Source organism: Gambusia affinis, linkage group LG08 (assembly GCF_019740435.1).
Source record: "Gambusia affinis linkage group LG08, SWU_Gaff_1.0, whole genome shotgun sequence".
NCBI lineage: Eukaryota > Metazoa > Chordata > Actinopteri > Cyprinodontiformes > Poeciliidae > Gambusia > Gambusia affinis.
The window spans coordinates 17,561,184-17,583,440 of record NC_057875.1 but is presented as its reverse complement, the minus strand read 5'-3'; the positions used below and the strand labels follow the sequence as shown (position 1 = coordinate 17,583,440).

Sequence of the window (22,257 nt, the reverse complement as noted above, 5' to 3'; positions counted from 1 at the left end):
ATTCCCAATGTTGATTAGGAATGGCATCCCCCCGGGGCCCGTACAGAAGGATGGGTGCCCGAAGAGCCAGGAAAGTGGAGGTGGAGAAGGAGCGGAGGTGGGTTGAGAGCAGCTGGAAAGCGAAAGATGCCATGGATGGAGGTCCTTGTCAACTGGGGCTTGGTCGGTGATTGGCCGTGACGTAGTTTGGTCCAGTGTTGATAGGTTGACGACAATGAGCGAGACGCGCCATTACTGTATTTTTCAGACTATAAGCCGCTACTTTGTCCCCACACTTTGAACCATGCGGCTTATAGCTCGGTGCGACTTATATATGCACGTTTCCAGTTATTTAAAAAGAAAAAAAAATTGTAGGTGTGGCTCATAGCACGGTGCGCTCCATAGTCATGAAAGTACAGTACACTTTTTGTTATTTGACAACTTCTCGCTACAGAGCAAACATGAATACAAATGATTCGGTCCAAGAACTGTAGAACCTCTCCTCGGCTATTTTCCTCTTTTCCCCTTTGCTCTCCATGGCCCACCACTCACCCTTCGGTATGTTTACAACAGGCAGCTGCCTCGCACCCCGCCCAGCTGAAAGAAACGTCACAGGCTTTGACGCAAATCTTTGACACTTCAACAGAAATGTTGAAATTTAATATTTATTCTACACATTTTTATACCATTGGAAAACGTTAAGAATGATTTTGTCATGTTTGTCCTCCTACAGAAACCATATTAAAACAAAAAATATTTTTCCCACCCCCATCTTTTTTCCATTTTCAAACATTTTAGAAAAAGCTCCAGAGAGCCATGCGGCTCTGGAGCCGCAGGTTGCCAACCCCTGGCCTAGATAAATATAGCAGCTAGTGTTTGGGAAAATTTGCTCTAATTTCATCCAAAGAACAGGAAAAGGAAAAAATACAATCCAGTGATTTCGGTTCCAAATCATCGAAACTTCCTTTTCCCTAACTTAATAAAAGAGAGAAATAAATTTCTCTCAATCCAAATAATTTCAGAGTATCTTTGTGATTTTCATTGGCAGTGATCTTCAAAGGTATTCTTGGGGTTGTGACAATTTGTTGTGTCAAAACATGAATTTTATCTAACAAATAATACAAAAGACTAACAGAATTTTCTTTTCTCAGTCAAACTAAAGAAATGTGGCTTTAGTTTGAATGAGCGTCTGCCTCCCTCTGGTGGCCATACTGAACCGTTCACTACTAATAATATCTCATTTCAGCTATAACTATGTACATGTACATCTCCATAAATTATCATTGAAAAGTTAATTTAAGAAATTTCGTTTAAAAAGTAAAACTCCTTTTTATACATATAAACAGAGAGATCACTTTCCAAGTAGTTGATAGGATGTGCAAATGATCTAATTGACAGTTCAGCTCTGCAGAGTCACATTATGGTGTTAAAAACCCACCAGTTCAGGATTGTATTTGAAACGTAATCATTTACAAATTTATTGATGGAACTTGACTCATTGTCATGTTTTGATTGTTGATTCTATGTTGCATTGTGTTTCTGTGTTTGATATGATGTAAAGCACTTTGAAATGCCTTGTTGCTGAAATGTGCCATAAAAATAAAATTTGACTTGCTTTGATTTGATTTATAATGATATAAATTTACTGCATTGATGTAGAGCAGCTTTCTACCATAACATAATGCTCAAAGAACCGCCCACAAAAAAATCTGTTTTCTGGAAATTTAAATAATAACATTGGACCATTAACAGAAATCTTGAAAAGTATAATCATGGTCATCATAAGCACCCATTACTTTGTCAGAGCTGGTTTTGCATCAGTGAAGCGCGGCATGAAGGTAATCAGACTGCAGCTCTGCAAAGGTGTAATGGAAGGCCAGGTTGCTTTGCAGCGGCCTTAGGCTCATCTGCATTGTTGGGTCTTCCTCCTGAAAATACTCCATATATTTACAGGAATTTAGATCAATAGAAGGCTATTGAAGGATGATGATACCGGAGACATTCGACATGGTATTAACAGGTATTACCTTACAGATATTATCTCCAGTTGTAAAATAAAATCTGCATAAATTTGTCTCTGAGCTTAAAGTGGTCAAACGTTTCCTGCTTTTGCACTGATTTTGGATTTAATAGAAAACAGTGGACCAACACCATCATCAGTCGCTAGAAACACACTGGATCTCAAGCTCCTTAGATTCTACGCTTTTCTACTCTTCCTCCAAATTGTGGGAGTTTAATCTCCAGATGAAATGCTATGTTTTGTGTTACTTGACCACCGGGGAACAGTGCAGTCACAGTTCTATTTAGCCCAGCCACAGCGTCCTGACATGGCAATCGAGGTACAGTTCTTCTATCCCATGAGGTCTGTGTGTGGTGATGTTGCAAATTCCACATTTTGTTGCTTGAGCAATTCTCTTACCACACCTTTTACTTCCACTCATTGGACACTGGACAAAGTGCAAAACAATTACCTTTTGTGGGTTTCCCTCAGTTTGGAGTCTTTTCCATGAACATGTGTGCAAAATGTGACCACTAAATACAATTTATGCATTATAAAGGTGCATTACATCATGTTATAATGTTTTACCCTTATTAAAAACGTACCTAGACTGTTGCCATGATTCTTTCATTCATGTTTGAAAAATCGTTTAATCTCTCATGGCAACCATTCAGTTGTGAAAACACCTGGGTGAACATAGCACCGCCTTCCAGATGCACCTCCTCCACAGAACTGTAGTTTCACAGAACACCCTTCCCCTGCGACTCCCTCTATTCAGCTCCTTCAGACTAGCCATCAGCAATTAGCAAACACCTGGGGGAACTGCACACCTGCTGAGCTCATTATATGAGCTAATAGAGAGATGTTGTGATGACTTCCTGGAGGAAGAGTACCAGAAAGAGCAAAGGTTTCTTATAGCGACAGAGGCCCAATTTCAAGCCGTTAAATTACATAGTAAAATTTCTTCAGATTTTCATTTCACGTCAAAATCAACTAAATTGACGACTAACTAAAGATTTTAAACTTATCACTCTGTGTGTGACAGAAATGACTAAAAAAACAACCAAAACATCCCAGTTTAATTATCATTTGTATTTATTGTTTAAATTCACCAAAGTTTTCAGCTTAACTACATCCAAGAGCATTCATATCGCCACTGTGAGCTTAACACCAAAGTGACGAGAGTGTGACATCATCGGCGCCCTCGTGACATCACAGCATCATGAAGGGGTTCAAATTAATACCAATGCCATCCTGAAGCCCATCGACAATGAAAGTATCTAACAGTCACTCGTGTGGTGAGCGAAACATTGCACATAAACTTCCGGCCGAGCTTCAAATCTCTTTCAAACTGCTGCTTTAAAAACAAAACCAAGTAAAAAAAAGAAACACTAACCATCCATCGCTTTAACACAAGTTTGTTAAATAAAAAACATGAAAGGAAGTTTTTTTTTTCTTCTCTTTCTCTCTCTTGTCCTTAAGTACATGATTCTGTACAGTGGGTATGATTTTAAAGATACAATGGCAGTTCAGTTCTAAATGTCCTGGGACGACACGGTAACAGTGCTTAAAGTTTGACCATCTCATCAGTTTGCGTTCTCTTGCTATTTTTCACGCCCGCAGTGGGAGAGTGGGGAAAAACCAGCTTCCTTCACATAAAATCCTTTACACAGCATCTTTATAAATAATGTGGAACTATTTTTTTTTTAATTTTAAAATAGAACTGTTTAAAAAAGGCAATTTCCACAACCAGAATCAAGGAAAAGCTAAAGCAATTTCAAAATGACAATTTTTCTTTTCTTTTCACCCATTTCAGTGGTTTCAGTGCAGATTTAGAAGATAGCAAAATTTAAAATTTGACATTCAATACAAGTTATTGTTGAGCCGATCGTATGATTAAGCTGTTATTAAGAAGAAAAGGAAGACTCCCTCTATTCAGTTTTAATTTCAGGTGTGTAAATTTACAAAGACAAAGTGCTTTCTCTAGCCACTTCATAGGACCATAACATCAAAACGAAAATGACACCTTCGGATCGCGTTTTGTTTCTTTCTGAATAGCTAGACACTACTCCAGGTCAACTGACTGTGACTGTTGTATAATTGTGACTTACTTTACAGCTTCAAGTCTGAGCAGCTCAGTAGATTACACATAGCATTCGCTTTGCTCTAGTTGGTCTCTGTTTCTCTGTTAACATTGTCCTTTCAATAAAAGTGCCCTACCATCTATCTAAACCTGTGTATATATACTAACTTCAGATTTTGTGCCTCAGCATTTCAGTTATTTGGTATCATTTACTTTGATACAACACTGTTTTATGGTCACTAAGTGATGTTAATATATGGCTATAACCTCCTTTACTAACATCTAAATGATGAGAAGCTGTAAATACAGAGTGCTTAAAGAATTTTAGTTCTTCACTAAAAATAATAAATTTTAGATGTTCTTGGTAATAAAATATTGCATTATTCCCACTATTTTATGGCTATTACTGCTGATGATGTGCCAGGAATACTGTTAGTAGTCGTGTTAATTTTGTCGTGAGATCCCAGGGGGGCCAGTACTACGAAGCAGGGTTAGATGCTTATTGAGAAAATTCTTAGTTTAAATCAAGGGTTCTTTGTACTACAAGCTTTCTTCTTGTTTAACCATTTATGCATCATTAGATATTTACATATACCCAAATTAATATGTGCTTAACTTCCACTTGAGCCATTAACAACCTTCTGGCTTAATTCTGTCTGGAAGAACACCAAACTGAACTGAGACCAAGGACAAGTTTCTGTTTCCTAATCCTCACCTTTAGGTCTGACTAAAATCTGCAGTGACCCACATGAACAAGCTAAATGCCTCCTGAAGAACAGATTTGTGGTCAGGGTAGACAAGGATGAAGCTATGTCAGCTTTACAGATACTGTGCAGAAACTGTAAAAGTATTTTAGATAGTCTGGTTTGCAGGCGGAAACAATTTGGTTAAAGTTGTGTTTTGTTGCAGAAGCTTGGTGGTATTCTGCACTGTCCTTTGCAAAAGCGAGTTTTTATGTGATTTGGATCATTGTCCTATAAGAACACCCAATAATATAGTAGTACGAAACACCTCACTGTGGATTTGAGGCAAAGTTGAAGGATTTATAGGCTGTTGCCCCCTTCCTTCTTTCATTCACTTTTCCCAGTGCACCAGTATCACTGCAGGGAGGCAGCCCACCAATGTGGTTCATCCATGGAAACGTTTTCTCAGGATTGAAAGGATAACTTGGTTCCTGAGATGTGCATGCACAACCTAGACATTTTTTTTATTCATCTGAAAGGAACAGTTTGGGTCTTCTTCCAGATCTTGGTGCAGTGGTGTTACATCCAAAAACACTTGAACACACCCAGAGCTTCTTCAGCTGATGGAGTTGGATTCTACAGTTGTTTAAAAATGGTTCAAAGAGATTCTACAAACGTATGTAAATCGACAATTCCCTTTTCTAAAGATCTTTCTGGGACTTTCACATTTTTCTGACTAATGGTCAATCCAAGGACTTCCAAGAGAAACTACTTGCTGATGATGAGCAACAACCAGACATGAGTAGGCCTTGGTGTTTTCAAATTAAAAGAGGTTCTAGAACCTTTGCCACTATTTATTGAATGATTTAGACGAATTTATGTATGTTTTCTTTTATATTTGTTGAGATAAAATCTAGAAGAAATTATTCTTGTTTTGAAAACATCTTTGAAATTGTATGTTGTATAATAATTCTAATATGGAGTTTTAACAGTTTATAAAGTAGCTAACTACCAAATTGTATTCGTCTCCATGAAAAGTGATCCCAATTCTAATTTCTAGCTGCCAAATCTCTAAAAGAAAACCTGCTTCGTAGTAAATATGATGTTGAAATGTGTCCAGCCTTCAGAAAGCCAGAGTGCCACAAAAACTCTCTGACCATTCTTCAACGTAAACACCAAGAAACTAAGAAGGAAAATGGCATCAGCATAATGTCCAGCAAAGCTTCCTTCCCACACTGCTTGCATAAATCTCTTCATTAAATCATCTGTTATTTACAACAATGCATGTGATCCTTATCACGTCTGGCTCCAACCAGCCTTTTGAACCATGTCCTAAAACACAATCCAAATATTAAACCAGTCCTCATTTGGACAAAAGTAACAAAAGGTCTGATTTTTTTGTTGTTGTTTTGTTTGTTTGTTTTGTTTTTTTTATACAGTAGAATACGGTTGACAACTTTCAAGTAAAACAGCTGAATACTGATGTGTTCACACAGCAGAGGAGACTTGGTTCAAACTACAACTGAAAATCATCCTAACGAAGCGTCATTCGTGTTATCCGCAGCGCTCAGCGTTGAGGACAAATCTCAGAATGATTGAATGATTTCAGTTTGACCAATGTGACAAGAAACGGACAAAAACGTCATCAACAGATGATGGACAGAACATTGTGACTAATTCTTCTTTTCATTACTGATTCTACCGAAGGAAAATGTTAAACAATTATTTTTCAAAAGTATAGAAAAGCCGTCATAACTACGTACAACTAAGCCGCTGATTTCTCTGCCTCAAAGAATGGAACATATTTCTTGCTTGAAATATTGTGAGTGAATAAGCAACACCCACGTTTTTGTTTTGAATAGTAATCCATTGATAATAATCAATGCAAAAAAGACAAAAGCACAGAAATATCCAAAAACTAAAATTGAGACAGCTGAGGACCAGAGATTTTTTTTTTTGTCGTTGTTGTTCATCTTTTTTCCATTAATTTTTTTTCCTTACTCAAGTTTAAAATACATATATTTACCAGCTGTATAAGATTTACAGAGGAATTTGAATTCATCAAAAAAAAGCACAGTTTTACGTCAGTTCAGCATTCCTGGCTTTGTGGTGGACCTCGAGTCCAGGACAGTTCCAGTCCAGTCCAGTCCAGTCCAGTCCAGTCCAGTCCAGTCCAGACCGGCCTGGTCCAGTGCCACGGAGTAGTAATGGCCATTGCTGGGGCAGTAACGTACTGATAACTGTGTGCCATCGTGTGCTGGGAAGATGGCAAATAATTGCTAGAGTTTGTCACACTGTGCTGTACTCACTCTGTTCTTCCACACTGCAGGAAGCTCAGCTTCACCAACCAGTGTGGGGGGCTTTTGCCTGTACAGCAGTGGGCACTGCAGAAGAGTCAAAGGGGCCTGAGCAGACTACAGAGGCCAGGGGTTGCTCAAAAATTATGGCTGAGGGTCTCACTTGTAAAGATATTAAAGAGAAGAAAGTGAAATATTTCCTGGAGCAGAGGAACTAACTTCGCTCTCAGGTTCTTAGATGAGATGGAGGTCAGAGGGGACGAGGGTTGATGAAGCCGGAGAGTGCCTTCAGAGGGAAAGAGGTCATCTATGTGGTCAAAGAGATATCTGCAGGAAGCAAAAAGATTAAATAAAGCTGTGAGAAAACAGAAAGGGGTGCAAACATAACCCAAGTTTCAACAATCGATAGTACTGTGCAGAGATCTTTAACCACTTTACTTTGCTTGCACTTTGCTTCCTATGAACCATACCCTCTTTGACTCTTCAAAAGTGGTCTTGATCAATCAGTCTAGTTTCTAAAAGCCTTTTCCCAGTATTTTAATAAGACTGCTTTTTTTAAAAAATATATATATTTTTCAGTACAGGACTTTCAACTGAATCTATGCTAAGTAAAACTGCCTTTTGCTGAAATTACAGCTGCAAACATTTAAGTGAATAGATTGAGAAAACTGGTATTATTCATGGCATTTCATAAAAAGGGTCTTTTAACTGAAATGAACTGAACGGAGCCACAGGAACAGGTTTGAAACCGAGACTCTTCAGAGCCTTGATATACTGTTAGCAGGTCCGTGTGTAGTCCAGAGTATTCTTCATTGTCTGTCAGTTTTCTGTCACGCAGAAATTTTAAGCTGACCTTTAAACTGACTTCCTGCCACAGGATGCTGCAGGTGCAGCTTTGGCTCTGAGCTCAATAACAGCAAAGACTAAATAGTGTCAGCCCCCAAGCTGCTCTGCAGTCTGACCTGAACAACATCAAATGGTTCCTGTGATGTTGAAAGTACTGTCTGGGTCAACTGACCAAGCTTTACAAATTGCGAAAGCAAAACGTACTGCACATTGTAGAACTATTCCTTATACTTTCTGTGTACACCCTTCACCCTCCAAACCACATTCCGAGTCAAAATGTGCAGTTTTAGACAAGAGAAATCAATTTATAAGTTAAATGATTGGAAACATATAGTATAACGTGGTTCTAAAAACTATTTGGAGAGAGTAATTATTCAATTATTTGTTTAAAGTTGTCTCAAATGATTAAAGGACATGTTCTAACTACCTGTAGCGGCTTTAAACCATAAATTAATAGCATGAATGTAATCAAATCAACAATCTTTCATCTGTACAATAAGGACAAAACCACTTCTTTTACAAAGCAAAATAGCAGTGGAGAGCTGACCCACCGATTCAGAGTGTTTCTGCTCGGTGTCACCGGTGGCCATCTTCAGCAGATGGTCTCCAGGTGGCGAGAGTTCTGCAGAGATCAGGAAAAAAGCAAAGGAAGACATAAAAGATGTTACCACACAATGGAAAATCCTTTCACATTTCTGCACATAACGTTCTGTTAAAAAGAAATGAAAATATACAATGTTATGTAAAAGTGTTTTCCCCCCTTGCAGATTTCTTCAGATTTTTTGGGGGTCACATTTAAATGTTTCAGATCATCAAATGTATTTTTACAATTAGACAAAGATAATTGTATTGATCACAAAATTAGCTGTCAAGTGATTCTCATTTTTTATGTGAGAAAGTATGTGGAAAGTACATGGAAAATTAAGTTACCAATAGTCCAATAACTGCCACCTCTGGCAACGAGTCTTTTTTATCATTTGGGGGATTATTGGTCCACTCTTACTTGCATAAGAGTTAAAGGCTTTGACATGTTTCAGGTCACGCCAAAGCCTCACAATCAGATTTAAGTGCAGACTTTGACTGGGTCACTCCAAAACAGTATTTTTCTTTTTACCCATTTAAGGGTGAACTTGTCAGACTGCTTATCCTGCTGCATAACACAAGTATGCTTCAGCCTAAGGTCACAAAGTACTGAACATTTCCCTTCCACTTTGTTGAGGAGAAAGAAGAATAAATGGTTTTGCTTTTCTGTCTGCTGCGCCCCAGTACTGAAGCAAAAAATTTACCCCAGATTATCTCACTTATCACAGTGCATCATGTTTGTGGTATGATGTTTGTTTTCTTAAATTCTGCATTTGTTTTATACAAGATGAAACGGGTTTACACCTTACAAAATGTCAGACATCTCTTTGCTTTCTCTTTGGTCAGCTGTAGCTTTGTCCTTTATCGCTCTCATGGATGCCAGTTTTGCCCAGTCTCTTTGTGCTTGAGTCATGATCACTGACCTTTCCTGAGGCATGTGAAGCCCACAGTGCTTCAGAAGTTGCTATGGGTTCCAATGTGACCACCTGGATGAGTCATCTGCTCCTAGGAGGGATCACTGCTGCTCCATGTTTCCACCATTTGTACACAAAGGTCCTGGCTGATGTTCATTTGTATCCCAAACTCGTTACCTAACACTCTCCAGACTGACGGATGTCAGTGCTTCTGTTTTTCATCTATTCTTTAATTTTATTGGATTAGGGCGTGATGTGTTGTTTTCTGAGCTCATTAAGCCAACTTCATGTTGCTAAAGGTTTGTTATTAACATGGATGTTGCACAGTTTATTTAACATTTGTCTGCAACTTTTTTTGTCATATGTCTGAGAGACATTTTAAAATGTCACTTAACAGTCTCTTGCATTTACACAGCTTACATTTATTTTACCATCTGAAAAGGCAAAAACACAACCAGTCTACAGGCTGGGAAAATACTTTTTCACATCACTGTATGCATCTTACAGGTGTGTCGTTCCACTGCCGTGGTAAATCTTCAGGTTCGGGTGGATAGGACATCCAGGAGGGACTCCGATATGAGGACGGTGGAGACATGACGAAGTAGTCTGAGTAACCCGGACGGTTGGCTGATATAGCATAGACAGCTGTAATTGGGTTTCCTGTTGGGATGACATTAATATTGAAAACAAACCACTCTCCTGTCCCCAGTGTTTCAACATGCTAATGCTGTGTCTTGCCTGAGTAGGTGCTGATGGACTGATCTACAGTGACAGCAGGGAACGGGGTCCTAGAGAGCGGCAGGTAGGGGGCGCCGTTGTGCTGCTGGGTCTGCAGATCTGATGCTTCAGACACACGGGGCTTCAGACTCACATCAGGGGTTGAGCTGTTACTGCAGAAGATACACTGATTTCAACTCCAAACAGAAAAAAACCCCCATAAAACAATCAGCAGCACCAAACTAGAGCTTCATCTGGCTTAAATACGCTGCATGCTTTTGCTGTGAAACATAACAATGTGCTTATGAACATGATAAGTATAGAAAATGGATATAAAGCTGTATATAGTAAGTTGTAAATGATTTCCCATTAATCATGGTTTTGATCAAATAGTTGACTCTCATTAAATTGACTTTATGATCTTTGATCAAACCAGAAGTAGGCTGAAAAAATATCAAGGAAAATAAAATTACACAAAAAAAATTTAAGTTGGAGGTTGTTTGTTTCGTTGCTTAGTCATATTCTTAATTTCATTTGTAGTACAAGTACTGCTTTTTATGCCAAATAAGATGTAAATGCAATCCAGTTAAATTCTCTCAGTTCTTAGATTTATAAGATACAGTTTTACATAAACTCTACGCTGTTTTTAAAAATAATGAAAACAAATAACTTGAGCATGGAAGTTGGGGTTGAAGTTGAACCAGAGCAGTAAAAAGTGGTGCTAGGTTTCATGTTTAATCTGTGCTGACAGTTCAGTTGTCAGCTCACAGGGTGCAGCAGGCAGGGAAGGTAGCTGATCCTCCTGAGTCATGAGAGACAAAAGCAACAGAAACGTTATCTGACATCCAGTGAGAGCACTTTGAACAGTGCACACTGAGGGCAGATAAACCTGCAATTATGTGAAATTAAACATAAACAGTGACAAGGAACGCTCTGAATAAAGTTGAACAACTGAATGATAAGGAATAAAACAATATTTCAGTTTAGGAGTCAGTGATGTCCTTCCACTTGTTACCCATTCGATAACTAAGCATTGCCGCTTTGTCAACTCATCTCTATTTCTCACCATGTACTTATTAAACATTGTGTATTATTCTATTTTTTCTTGACAGTTGAGTATTTTGATAAATTACACCAAAAAAAATCATCTCATCTATAATTGAGTTTAATTATATGTCACTCAGTCTGTAATTGTGGCCCAGATTCCCATTAAATTCACTTGACTCTTATAGCTCAGATTATAACCCCAGATTAATCAAACTAACTACGCACAACCTCCTGCTGTGAGATACTTTTTTTTTTAGTGACATAGCCCTTTTTTCCTGAAACAAACTGAGAGTGCATTATAGGAAATACCAGTAAATCACTGGTTGTCACAAACCACTTCTCCGTTGTCAGGTCTCACAGTAACTGCCTGGTTTGGTTCCAGCCAAGTCTGGTGCATCTGCTGCAGTTGTTTTTTCAGGTAATTAATGCTTTTAAATTAATGGTATTCTGCACTGATGAACAGGTGGGCAGCTTAAATTATCTTTAGTTAATTCACAACATTAAAATAAAAATACATCCATACATAATATACAAACTTCTCATTTATTAAAAAAAAAAAAGAGAAACTAAAGCATCCAGTCAACATCTTAAACAACTTAAGTATAATGAAACATTTGTTATGAGTTGCTCCTGTTACCATGCAAGGTGCAAAAAAGGTGAATAATCATCTAAATATTTAACCGCATTGAGATATTTTGATATTTGTCTTACCTGGCATGTGAAACAATTTTTGAAACACCGTTGTTTCAAAAATCTTCACTATCGATCCTGAACTTTGCACCTGCTCTGTGTGCAGAGCACGGTTGCTGCTGTCAGTGAGATATTATAAATCATCCAGCACAGTGGCCTGCACTGTAGAAACACTCTGGATGTTGAAGCACTCTGCAGGACCAGGGCACAGATGAGGTCACTGACAGATCTCAGAGTCATAATGCACAAAGCACATTAATGCTGCACAGTGCATCCTAAAGAGGAATTAACATGCTGCTCTCCTCCTCCCACAGCGGCACAGAGGAGCTGGAGTCTGCAGAGCTGAGTGATTCACCACCAAGACCAGCATTTAAATAAAAAAAATAAAAAAACAACTGCTTGGATTTCAGCACAACATACAAAACCGCTCTTATTTCCCACATCAGTCATACAAATCTTAAGAACTCAATTTTGGGCTTAAAAGAATGATCTCATAACATGTTTGTCTCCCTGTCGCTGCTCACAGCTGGGGCTTTGTGCTCTCTGCAGTGCCTTCTATACGTAGCCCACTAGGTGGCGATCACGTTACTTCACAAACATGAACATCGGAGCAGTCAATCACTTTCTGCAGTGCTCAAGTGCCCAACAACACAGAGCACACAGCAACAGCACTGAGCTGCTCAGTTCACGTGATGCAGACTAACATATGGGCCTGATAGAGGGAAGTTAGCGTGCAGAGTCACTTTAAATGATGCCGATTAAGATTCTTTTCATCCTCGTGTGCTCTCTCCAGTCACTTTAAATCTTTTTCACTCATTTTGAGACGCAAACCTTCTGTTTAATTTGAGAACCTTTAAATGTTATGTGGGAGGATTTCCTGTAAGCTCAAGTTCCAAATGTCTCAACAACGTAAAATTGTTATAAACAATGTCTTTCAGTGAGAGGACAGAGTGTTTTCTTCCAATTTGTCCTGAAGCTGATACCACATAAGGGGACATGTTTTTCTGTATTTGCGTTAACGTGTTTTACCATCGTATTGAGGTTCCAGGTGGCGGTCCCGGTCTGGAGGGGATTAGAGGCGGAGGAGAACCGATGCCCATATCGGGAAGCTGAGTGAACCGGAAACCCTGCAATAAGAGAGTCAATACACAACAAAAAAAAACTAAACACTACTTAGAACAAAAAGTAAGTAACAGGTTTATACATTTGAGTTTTAAATAGAGGTCTAGTTATTGGAACCAGCTCAAGTTTTTATTCCCATTAACTCTTAAAGCTCCTCCCTTTAGCTGCAGTGATGATGTCAAAACCTGCCCATCCAAAAACATTTTGATGTAAATAATTAAGATCTGTCATACATTTTCTATAATTTAGAGTCTTTTTAACAAATAAAGAAAAGAGGCAAAGTGACAAGACTTCCTTCATCAGTATGATGAATACTGAAGCATTCCTGTTGTTCCGCACTGCTGGTCAGGTGGTTGAAAAAGAAAACTTGACCTGTCTCAGCTGTTGTGTTCATTGATATCCGTGATGCTGTTTGTTGCACACAGGCGAAATCAATTTATAATTTCAAGTCATTCAAGCGAGCTTTACCACCACAATTATTAAAGCAAAAATAAATAATACATTAAAACATGAGCTAAACATTTAATTGGATTGCAAAAATTCAATAGTGACATTAAGTCAGGAGGCCTATAAAGGCAAATGGCTGCTCTGGGTTTTATTTATGGGAATCTTAGTGAAGGGGTCAGAATACAGATCGCATGCCATACTTCTCAGACATTTATTTGCAAAAGTTGTTAAAACCTTGAATCATTTTCATTTCACTATGCAATTATGAACTACTTGTGTTGCTCTATATAATTACATCCCCCATAAATATGTAAAAGTTTGCTGCTGTCACTTAGTACAACATGGAAAGGCTAAAGTGACAATAATACTTTTATTTTAATAGAATTTATACAGCGATTAATTGAATACAGTTTTTCTTTCCCACAGTACATTAAAAAGTGGTATAAAATAAGCCCCACATCTAGCATTATTTTATGGCTGCAACTTTTAATTTAGCGCTCACCGGTTTAGGCAGGCTACATTGATGCATGTCCTCGTAACCTGCGCTTCTCTGCCTGCCTCCACAGGGGTGGTTCATAGTCCCCGGAGCGCTGGTCACACCATCACTGTAGTGGCTGCTGTGGGAGGGGTTGTAGACACTGTGGGCGTGATGGTGGTGATGGCGGTGGCTGTAATTCAGAGGAAAATGGTGTCAAAAATGGAAAAGAGATATGGTTTCACACTTCTGTCTCTCGCCAGTATGCTCGGGAAAACTGAGCAAACATGTTCAGGCTTTAAATGTATTCCAGTTTTCTAGAAACAGCTTGAGAGTGGGATGTTTGCTCGTCGAAAGTTCAAACTGTGCACCAGGGGACCTCTCGCTTCTCCACACAATACTGTGATTGATGCAGATGTTCTGGCGGATAAAGCATCGGTGAGAAAAATAAAATTACTTCGTTGGAGGGGAGGGAGGGTCATGATCCGGAGGTGCCAGGCTGAAAGCGTTGCCAAGCAACATGTGCATCTGCGTGCGGACCTCGTCAATGGACGGCTGTGAGCTGAGTGTGGAGGAGTCGGATCCGCGGTGAGCTTTCACCCCCAAACTGCTGTTCCCGGTTCCAGTGGATCCTCCTCCGTAACCCAGAGAGCTCATCAGACGGTCCATGTTCGTCTCCTCAAACGGTTCTGGTTCCCCCTGGCAACGCAGAAAGCCCACTCAGAAAACAGACTGGGAGTGCAATCATTATCTTTCCGATTGTGAATTTTAACAAAGTTGACAGCAAAGCTTGTACCCATCATTCCTTTTTCAACTGCGTTTCACCATGGATTTATTTCTCATTTCACAAAAAAAGGAGTAGGAAGAAAGAGCTTTACAAAAATGATTCAAGACCACAGAAAGCATTAATGTGCAAATATGGCTCTCCTGATCAATACTAATTTCTGATTTTTCCTTCAAGTCTGACCTATTAGTTGAAATTATGACTCATTAAATTTTATTTTAAACATCCAAGGAGAAAACTTTGCTCTAAGTTAAGAAAATTAGAATTCTTTTTGATTTCAACTCAGTGAAAGTGCCTTCTTGTTAAATAGAAGCTATAAAAGAAAAGATCATAACACCCATGGCTCTGTAAATCCAGTCTTTGTCAAAAATAGCTTTTGAAATCATTTTCAAACTATCTTAAATTGGATAGTAACTTGAAACAAGTCCAGCTGTCAGCACTGCAACAAGAATCTCCTGGGTTCAAATGTTGGCCAAAAAGTCTTTTGCCATATCTCTTAATTGTGTTTTGAATGATGGTCTGTGATAGACTGACTTCCTATGAAGGGAGTAAATTGCTCTAAATGAAAGCTGGAGACAGACACCAGCGCTCCCTTGACCTGGCAAGGATGAGCAGGGGTAGACAGAGTATGAACGGGAGGATGAGTGTTGCTCATGACAACAACTGTGCAACTTGAAAGCACGTATGAGAAAGTACACAGTTAAAAGTATTTCAACTCTAAGCTGTGTACAGACACAAACACATAGTTGATGCACACACTTTTCTCCTTGTTCCGCTTCCAACCGCCCGGTGCAGGGGTATTACACGCTATCAAGGCTCCCATCTGAATCCATGAATAGGTTGTAATCATATTCAAACCCATTGACATTCAGCCAGGTAGCACAGTGCATGTGTCATTACAGTGCATCATAGTCACAGCAGAAGGATTTTTCATTCATCGCTCATTCTTTTTTTTTTTTCAACTTTATCCCTAATAAAACAAAGAAGTTACTCCATCGGTTCTTTTTTAATCACTTCCTATTTTCATTTTCATGCCTTTATCTCTGTTTTATACAGTTCATGGGAGGGTAATTTTATTAATCCTCTTGGTCTGAGCAGAGAGGAAGAGGAAAGGAAAGAAGGGATGGGAAGGATTAAAGTTATAAATACTCAGGGGAGATTATTTTAATAGATTGACAAAGTGGCGGTGATTCACTTTGCCACAGCGATCAGTTGACTGACTTCAGTCAGAGGACCTGAGCTGCAGCTGCAGAGAGAATATGATTTTAAAGCTTAGTGTGATCTTGCTGCAGCTAAGTTTCAACGACAGGAAATCTTTCAGCCAGAGGTCCTGCTTGAAACACCCTGTGCAATAAATATATGTAAGAGGATTTTTGTTTCTGATCTTTTTAGTAATCTAAAATATTTGTTTGTTTTTAACAGCCAAATTGTTCTTTTTCCAGTTGGAATGGTCATTCAGCAATGGCTTCAAAAACAAGAACAGGCAGAGTAACTTTAAATCTCTTTTAATAGTGTATGTGGGGTGAAAATCATACAAATAACACAGAATAGATACCATGATATATATATATTTGGTTTAACATCCCTTAGCAATTTGTATACCTGAAGGTCAATACACAGTAGTGGCATATAACCTGTGTAAATAAATAAGACTAAATTGTTTTCTATTAACCCATAATTGTGGCATTTTGTCGGCAGCCAAAGCTTTTAAGTACCGTAAAGTGACCAGAGATCCTTTACAAAACTCTTTCACTTTGCATAAAACTGGAGTTGACGTCCAATAGTTATACTGTCTGCACATTTCAGAAAGATGCATTCAATCTGAGTTAAAGGTGTCAAAGGACTGATTCAGAGGATGGATCTGATCTAGATACGCACGTCATAGCCGTTATTTCGGATCCCCCTCCTGGATCGCTCCCTCAGCACCAGCAGGTCCATCTCTGTCTCCACTGGGCTGGGGCTGCTCAGAGACTGACGGCTCCAGTAGGTGGGCTCTCGTGGGTGGGAGTACCTGATAACCAGATGTTGTCAGATATACCTCAGGGGTTTTTGCTTGTTTCTTTTATTTTTCACAAGTTTGCTTCTTTGTATTTAACTCAACCATTAGCATAACCGATCATGTTTGCTAATCTAGCAAACTTCTTAAAGCTGGTGTGTTTGTTTGTGAATTATAACATTTTCTAAATAAAAGTATTTCTTTTTTCCAGATGAGGTGTAAAATCAATCAGACTTAAATTCCTCAATGACAGATTTTTATTTGGAAAGTTTAACTCTTCTAGCATCAAGTTGTTTCTGCTAAAATGTAATTTAAAATCAGTGCGTTCTTATGTGGGTGAAATTTTTTTATTTTTGTACTGTTGACTAAAACTAACTTCTCAGTCTTTAAAGAAAATAAACATTTAATAGGTACAGAAACTTAGAGCTTGAACCTTCAGCTCTTATTGCAAATTAGAAAATAACTTAAAATGAATTGCTGAGGTTGAGATCATCTCTATTTATAAATTGAGAATGCTAATGTGTGTTTATTGTATGTAACACTTTGCAGATATATATTTGAATATATACATATATGCATTTTCATGATTTGTTATGATCTGAAGATTGGAATTAAGATGTCTGCAGTAAAACAGATTCTGACTAAAATGTCACACTTTTCCCGAAGACGGGTTTAAATCCTGTCGTACTTTCTTGTGTTTAATCATACGAATATCTTTTCACTGTCCATTAGGTTTTATAAAACATTTTACTCCTAATCTTAAAGACACATTTATACATACAGCGTCTCCAGCCCAATAAGTTGCATTTCATACAGTAATAAAATTCTCATGATTTGATTAGGGAGCATAGATGATGGTGAGCTGAAGTAAAACTGGCTTTTATATGTGAACTTTTACATGTTGCTAAGCAACAGTCACAAATCTACAGTGAGCTTTTTATTATATTTGCTGTGGATTTTTAGTTAAATCCACAAATTGATAATATTATGCACGAATGTGTATTAATTACCACCAGTTTCACACAAGCAAGACCTACTGAGTGTAACAATGTTGAGCCTTTACTTTAATACTTCAATGCATCTGTGATGAAACTAAGAGAAATGCAAGACAAATTACATTTATGAATCTATGAAGAACTGTGATGAAGAAAACTCTATTGTTGATTTAAAACTATCTAGCCTAAAACAAATGTATTATGACAATATACAATACAGACCAAAGGTTTGGACACACTTTCTAATTGAATTCAATTAGAAGGTGTGTCCAAACCTTTGGTCTGTATTGTATATTGTCATAAGAAATTTGCCAATATTTATTTGCCAATATATTGCAAATAATGTTGCCCAAACGTTGGACACAAACTTTTGGTCTGTACTGTATGTTGATGCTAACTAGCCTACTTCATAGTCCATGCTTTGCCCCTTCTGTGATTGGTACCACACCCCTGAACCTAATAGACAGATCTAGTAAGGAGATCTTAAAATAATAAAAAAGAGAGATGTTGAGTGATAACAGCAAGAGCTGCAAAGACCTGAAAAGGTACTGATGGACAAAAACTAACTGCCTACTTTTACACAGTTTTTTTGTTGTTGTGGGAATGTGATGCTTTGAAACTAACAGAGAAACTAGTCAAGAACAAGTGTAAAAAGAGGCAATTAAAGTCAAATTGAGATAAAACTTTCTCAGAATTTTAGAGCCAGGCATTTGTTGCTGTTTTTTCTGGTTATGTCTTTGCTATATAAGGTCAACTCCTCACCTCTTATGACATCCTGCAAAAGAGGCCCTCTTCTCCTCAGCGGTCATGGGCGGTTTGATGCCGCCATCAAGTCGGTTGTGCCTGCTGTCACGGTGACTGTAACCATGGTTGAGACTCTCAGAGAGCGAGAACTCTCCGTAGCCTTTCCTTCGAGCCTTTTGACGCAGTTTGTTTCTGTAGTGCTCGATGTCCGACTTCTGCTTCAGCCCAACGTGGTTTGCCTACAAATAAACAAAAATTTGAGGACTGGCGTCAGTTCATCATGTTAAAAAGAAACCCAAAATATCTGTCTGACAAATTTAAATGTTTCTTTTTTTTGTTTGTTTTTACACATTACAGATAGTCAAGGAACCTTTCACACCTTAAACATATTTTTTCTTCAAAGGACACCTATAAATTAGTAAGGCACAGAATCCCCTGAGGTTGGTCCTGGTATTGTGTTATGTGGGCTAAGGAATCATTTCTGTCAGTCTCAGCTTGAGAGCTTGAGAAGTGAATAGACACAGAGGCAGAACAAGAGTGAGACGTGACAAACAGGGTGAGAGATTAGATGAGGGAAACTGTTTGCCCCAACAACAGCTAAATTCAGTAACAGCACAATGTGTCCTAGAGGGGGTGGGACGTTATACAAGGTGGGAGGACGGGATAATAGATGACTAAAGTGAGAAATTGACATATTAGACACAGTTGTCGTTAAATTTGAATTAATTTTATGTTGGGCTTGATGAAGGGTCATTCATTACACAAAAACTAATATAGCAAATTTATATATATATATATATATATAAAAAAAAAAAAAAATTCCCTTCTCACCCACCGCGGGTGGTGATTCTTCTTCCTCTTAGCTCGGGTCCTCTACCAGAGGCCTGGGAGCTTGAGGGTTCTGCGCAGTATCTTGGCTGTGCCTAGGACTGCACATTTCTGGACTGAGATGTCTGATGTTGTTCCTGGGATCTGTTGTAGCCACTGTTCCAGTTTGGGGTGACTATATATATATATATATATATATATATATATATATATATATATATATATATATATATATATATATATAAATCCAATAGTGTCCTTAATCTTTAAGTGTCCTGTTTGTGTCAAAGCCTGAAGGTGATGAGCATCAGCATCCAGACAATGAAGTTTACAATATCTACCACAAATCTAACCAACCAAATGTGGTTCAGTTACTAATTGAACTGTCAACAATAACACTACGAGACAGACCTCCATGTGTGTGTTTTGCAGACTCACCTCCCCGTTGACGACCACAGAGTCCTGGCTGTGTGAGGAGGAGGAGGGATAGGAGTAGGTGGGCTGGGCGGTCATGGGTTTAATGGTGATGAGACGCAGAGAGCCTGAATGGTCCTCATATGGGTCTGGGAAGAAGACACGTTAAACAATTATAATAAGATATAATGGGTGGTGTAGGAATTATATTGAAATGTATCTAGTAGGGGAGAAGAATATTGAACCATACAGTTTTTACTTTATTATACATATATTATACACCTTTATTATCATTAAACATCAAAAATTAATCAAAAATGTTTTGAGAAAAGCAGAAAAACACTACATTTTAGCAACAAAGAATTGCAATGTAATTTTTTGCAAAACTTTTAATAGAACCACATGTTTTTTAGAGCAATGTCCATCGAATTGCTGGTATCAAAGTTCAAAGTGCATTACTGTTCAGCCGTAATGCACTGTGTCTTGTTTCACAGATCATTGCAACTATCAATAATGGTAGAAGAGGGATGATGATTTGGGCCCTTTGGGAACCCGAGTCACCGAGTCAATCGTGATCTTCCCTTTTAGTCAAATATGATGCCATCTGATCAACAGCTGAAGCTAGGACCAAACTGGGCTATCAACAGAGCTGCAACGAGATGGCTAAACAAAGAAATTAAGGTTTTGTATTTGCCTATAAAAGCGACAACTCAAACTGTGGTGGGAAGTTATCAAAAACTCTAAATGTCAATGAACTGATGCAACGTTGCAAAGCAGAGTGGACTAAACTTCTTCTATAACTATAAGAGACTCATAAAATCGTACAGAAGCGATTACTGTGAGGTTTTGCTGCTGCAGGCTCTTTTAAAAGCCAGTTGATTTTTCTGAACAGCTTTGTCTCTAGGTTTTCATGCTCACTTTGGCCTGAGTGAACTGTCTGATGCTGCAAAGGGGGGGAAAAAAAGCATTGTATCACTAATCTCTTATTTAGATCCACTTGTTGCCATGGAAACTACAAAGTTAGATGAGGAAATGCAGAACAAACTGAGTTTTACTAGTAATGCTGGGAGAAAAACAACAAGCAATCTCATGTTTGTCTTAATGACACAACATTACGGCACTGTGGTGGGCCTCAGACATATGAAGCTCATATTTTAGGCTGTGCAGTGTGTTATTGAAGAAGGGAGCAGATGGGCAGTGTTGTGTTGCTCTGAGTCCACTCTGACTCACTCCCAGACTGACATCATGATAACTCAGCTCGAAAACTAACAGTGTCAACCGGCCTTCATCTTGGCAGCAGCTCAGCTTGCATTATTTGTTACTGAAGCCGTGCTGCATGTCAAGCATGACAGTCAAGGTCGGGCATCAGGTGGGCGTCACAAACAGCAGACACCATAGGCCAGATTGGACATTTTAACAAAGCATAAAGATAATAGAAACACTTGACATCAACATCTGCCGTGACAATAGTTTTACTACAGTCACGGCAGATGTTAAACAAAATATTTATCTTCAAACATCTTTTTTTTGAATGCTGATTGTTGTGTGTTTGGTGTTGCTTTGAATATTGTAAATATTATATTATAAATATTGTCAATAAAGTAGCAGCTTAATGAAGGGAAAACAGGCACATTAAAAAGCAAGCACACACTTTTAGTGTATAAATGATTTGGTTCTTGACTAGTTTCTCAAATGTACAAAACTACCCACAATGGATTCTACCTTTTCATCTATGTTCCTTAGTCATCATTTGTGTTGCAGCCTAAGAGTATTCAGGCTGCAATACAGTAGATAAGACGGCCTTGCAGAGGATAGTGAGGGGAGTTAAAGGGTCTTTGAAAAGGGTCTACATCCTCTGCTAAGAATCTATTTCAGAGATGCTGAAGGAACAGGACTCTGAACATTGTCAGAGACTCTTTATGTCCTTTCAATGAACTGCTATTTTTCCATCTCTATTTTCTAACACCCTTGTCCCTTAGAGGGGTCAGGAGGTGCTGGTGTCTATCTCCAGCTAACGTTCCAGGCGAGAGGCGGGTTCACCCTGGACAGGTCACCAGTCTGTCGCAGGGCAACACAGAGGCAGAAAGACCCCGGGCCGGGAATCGAACCCAGGACCTTCTTGCTGCAAGGCAACAGCTCTACCAACTGTTCCACCGTGCAGCCTCAACTGATATATATGTAGAACTTTTTTCAATTCACAATTACATGAGTTTGAGACAACTGGATTACAATTAGAATCAAATCGAACTGTGTGCAGCCACATTTGCATCAGTCTTCTTAACTGGATTGTAGTGGATTGGTCTGTTTAAATATTTCCTTTTAAAAGAATATGAATTTGAACATGTTTTCTAATAAAGTGCAATGGAACAACATTGTAAAATTGTTACTCACAAATTTAGCTGTACTGAGATTAATCATTCCCTTTTTAAGCTTTCCTGCAAATACACCAGCAACTCTGTTGTGTACCGGTATTGGTACCATTAGTATTCAACAACAATGTTCAAACATGTTGATCCTGCAGATGATGCAGAGCAAAAACCTGAAAGTCCCCAATCAGGTTGTAAAAGTAAAGTAGTAGTAATAATAAACTTTATTCAGAAAGGGAGAATGTCATC

At 38.5% G+C, this 22,257-nt stretch overlaps 1 protein-coding gene across 2 annotated transcripts in view; it reads right to left on the bottom strand.

The window, feature by feature from the left end:
* Positions 1 to 3,036: 3,036 nt before the first annotated feature.
* kiaa1549la (KIAA1549-like a) overlaps positions 3,037 to 22,257 on the bottom strand; it is an 88,472-nt gene continuing 69,251 nt past the window's right edge. For both annotated transcript variants that reach the window (XM_044125163.1, XM_044125164.1), the window contains 10 exons: positions 19,667 to 19,791; positions 18,419 to 18,639; positions 16,544 to 16,676; positions 14,339 to 14,580; positions 13,909 to 14,074; positions 12,867 to 12,964; positions 10,122 to 10,273; positions 9,889 to 10,043; positions 8,439 to 8,509; positions 3,037 to 7,368 (listed from right to left, as the gene is read on the bottom strand). In XM_044125163.1, the coding sequence (XP_043981098.1) occupies positions 8,480 to 8,509; positions 9,889 to 10,043; positions 10,122 to 10,273; positions 12,867 to 12,964; positions 13,909 to 14,074; positions 14,339 to 14,580; positions 16,544 to 16,676; positions 18,419 to 18,639; positions 19,667 to 19,791 (1,322 nt within the window). In that variant the 3' untranslated portion in view covers positions 3,037 to 7,368; positions 8,439 to 8,479. The remainder of the gene's footprint in view (positions 7,369 to 8,438; positions 8,510 to 9,888; positions 10,044 to 10,121; positions 10,274 to 12,866; positions 12,965 to 13,908; positions 14,075 to 14,338; positions 14,581 to 16,543; positions 16,677 to 18,418; positions 18,640 to 19,666; positions 19,792 to 22,257) is intronic.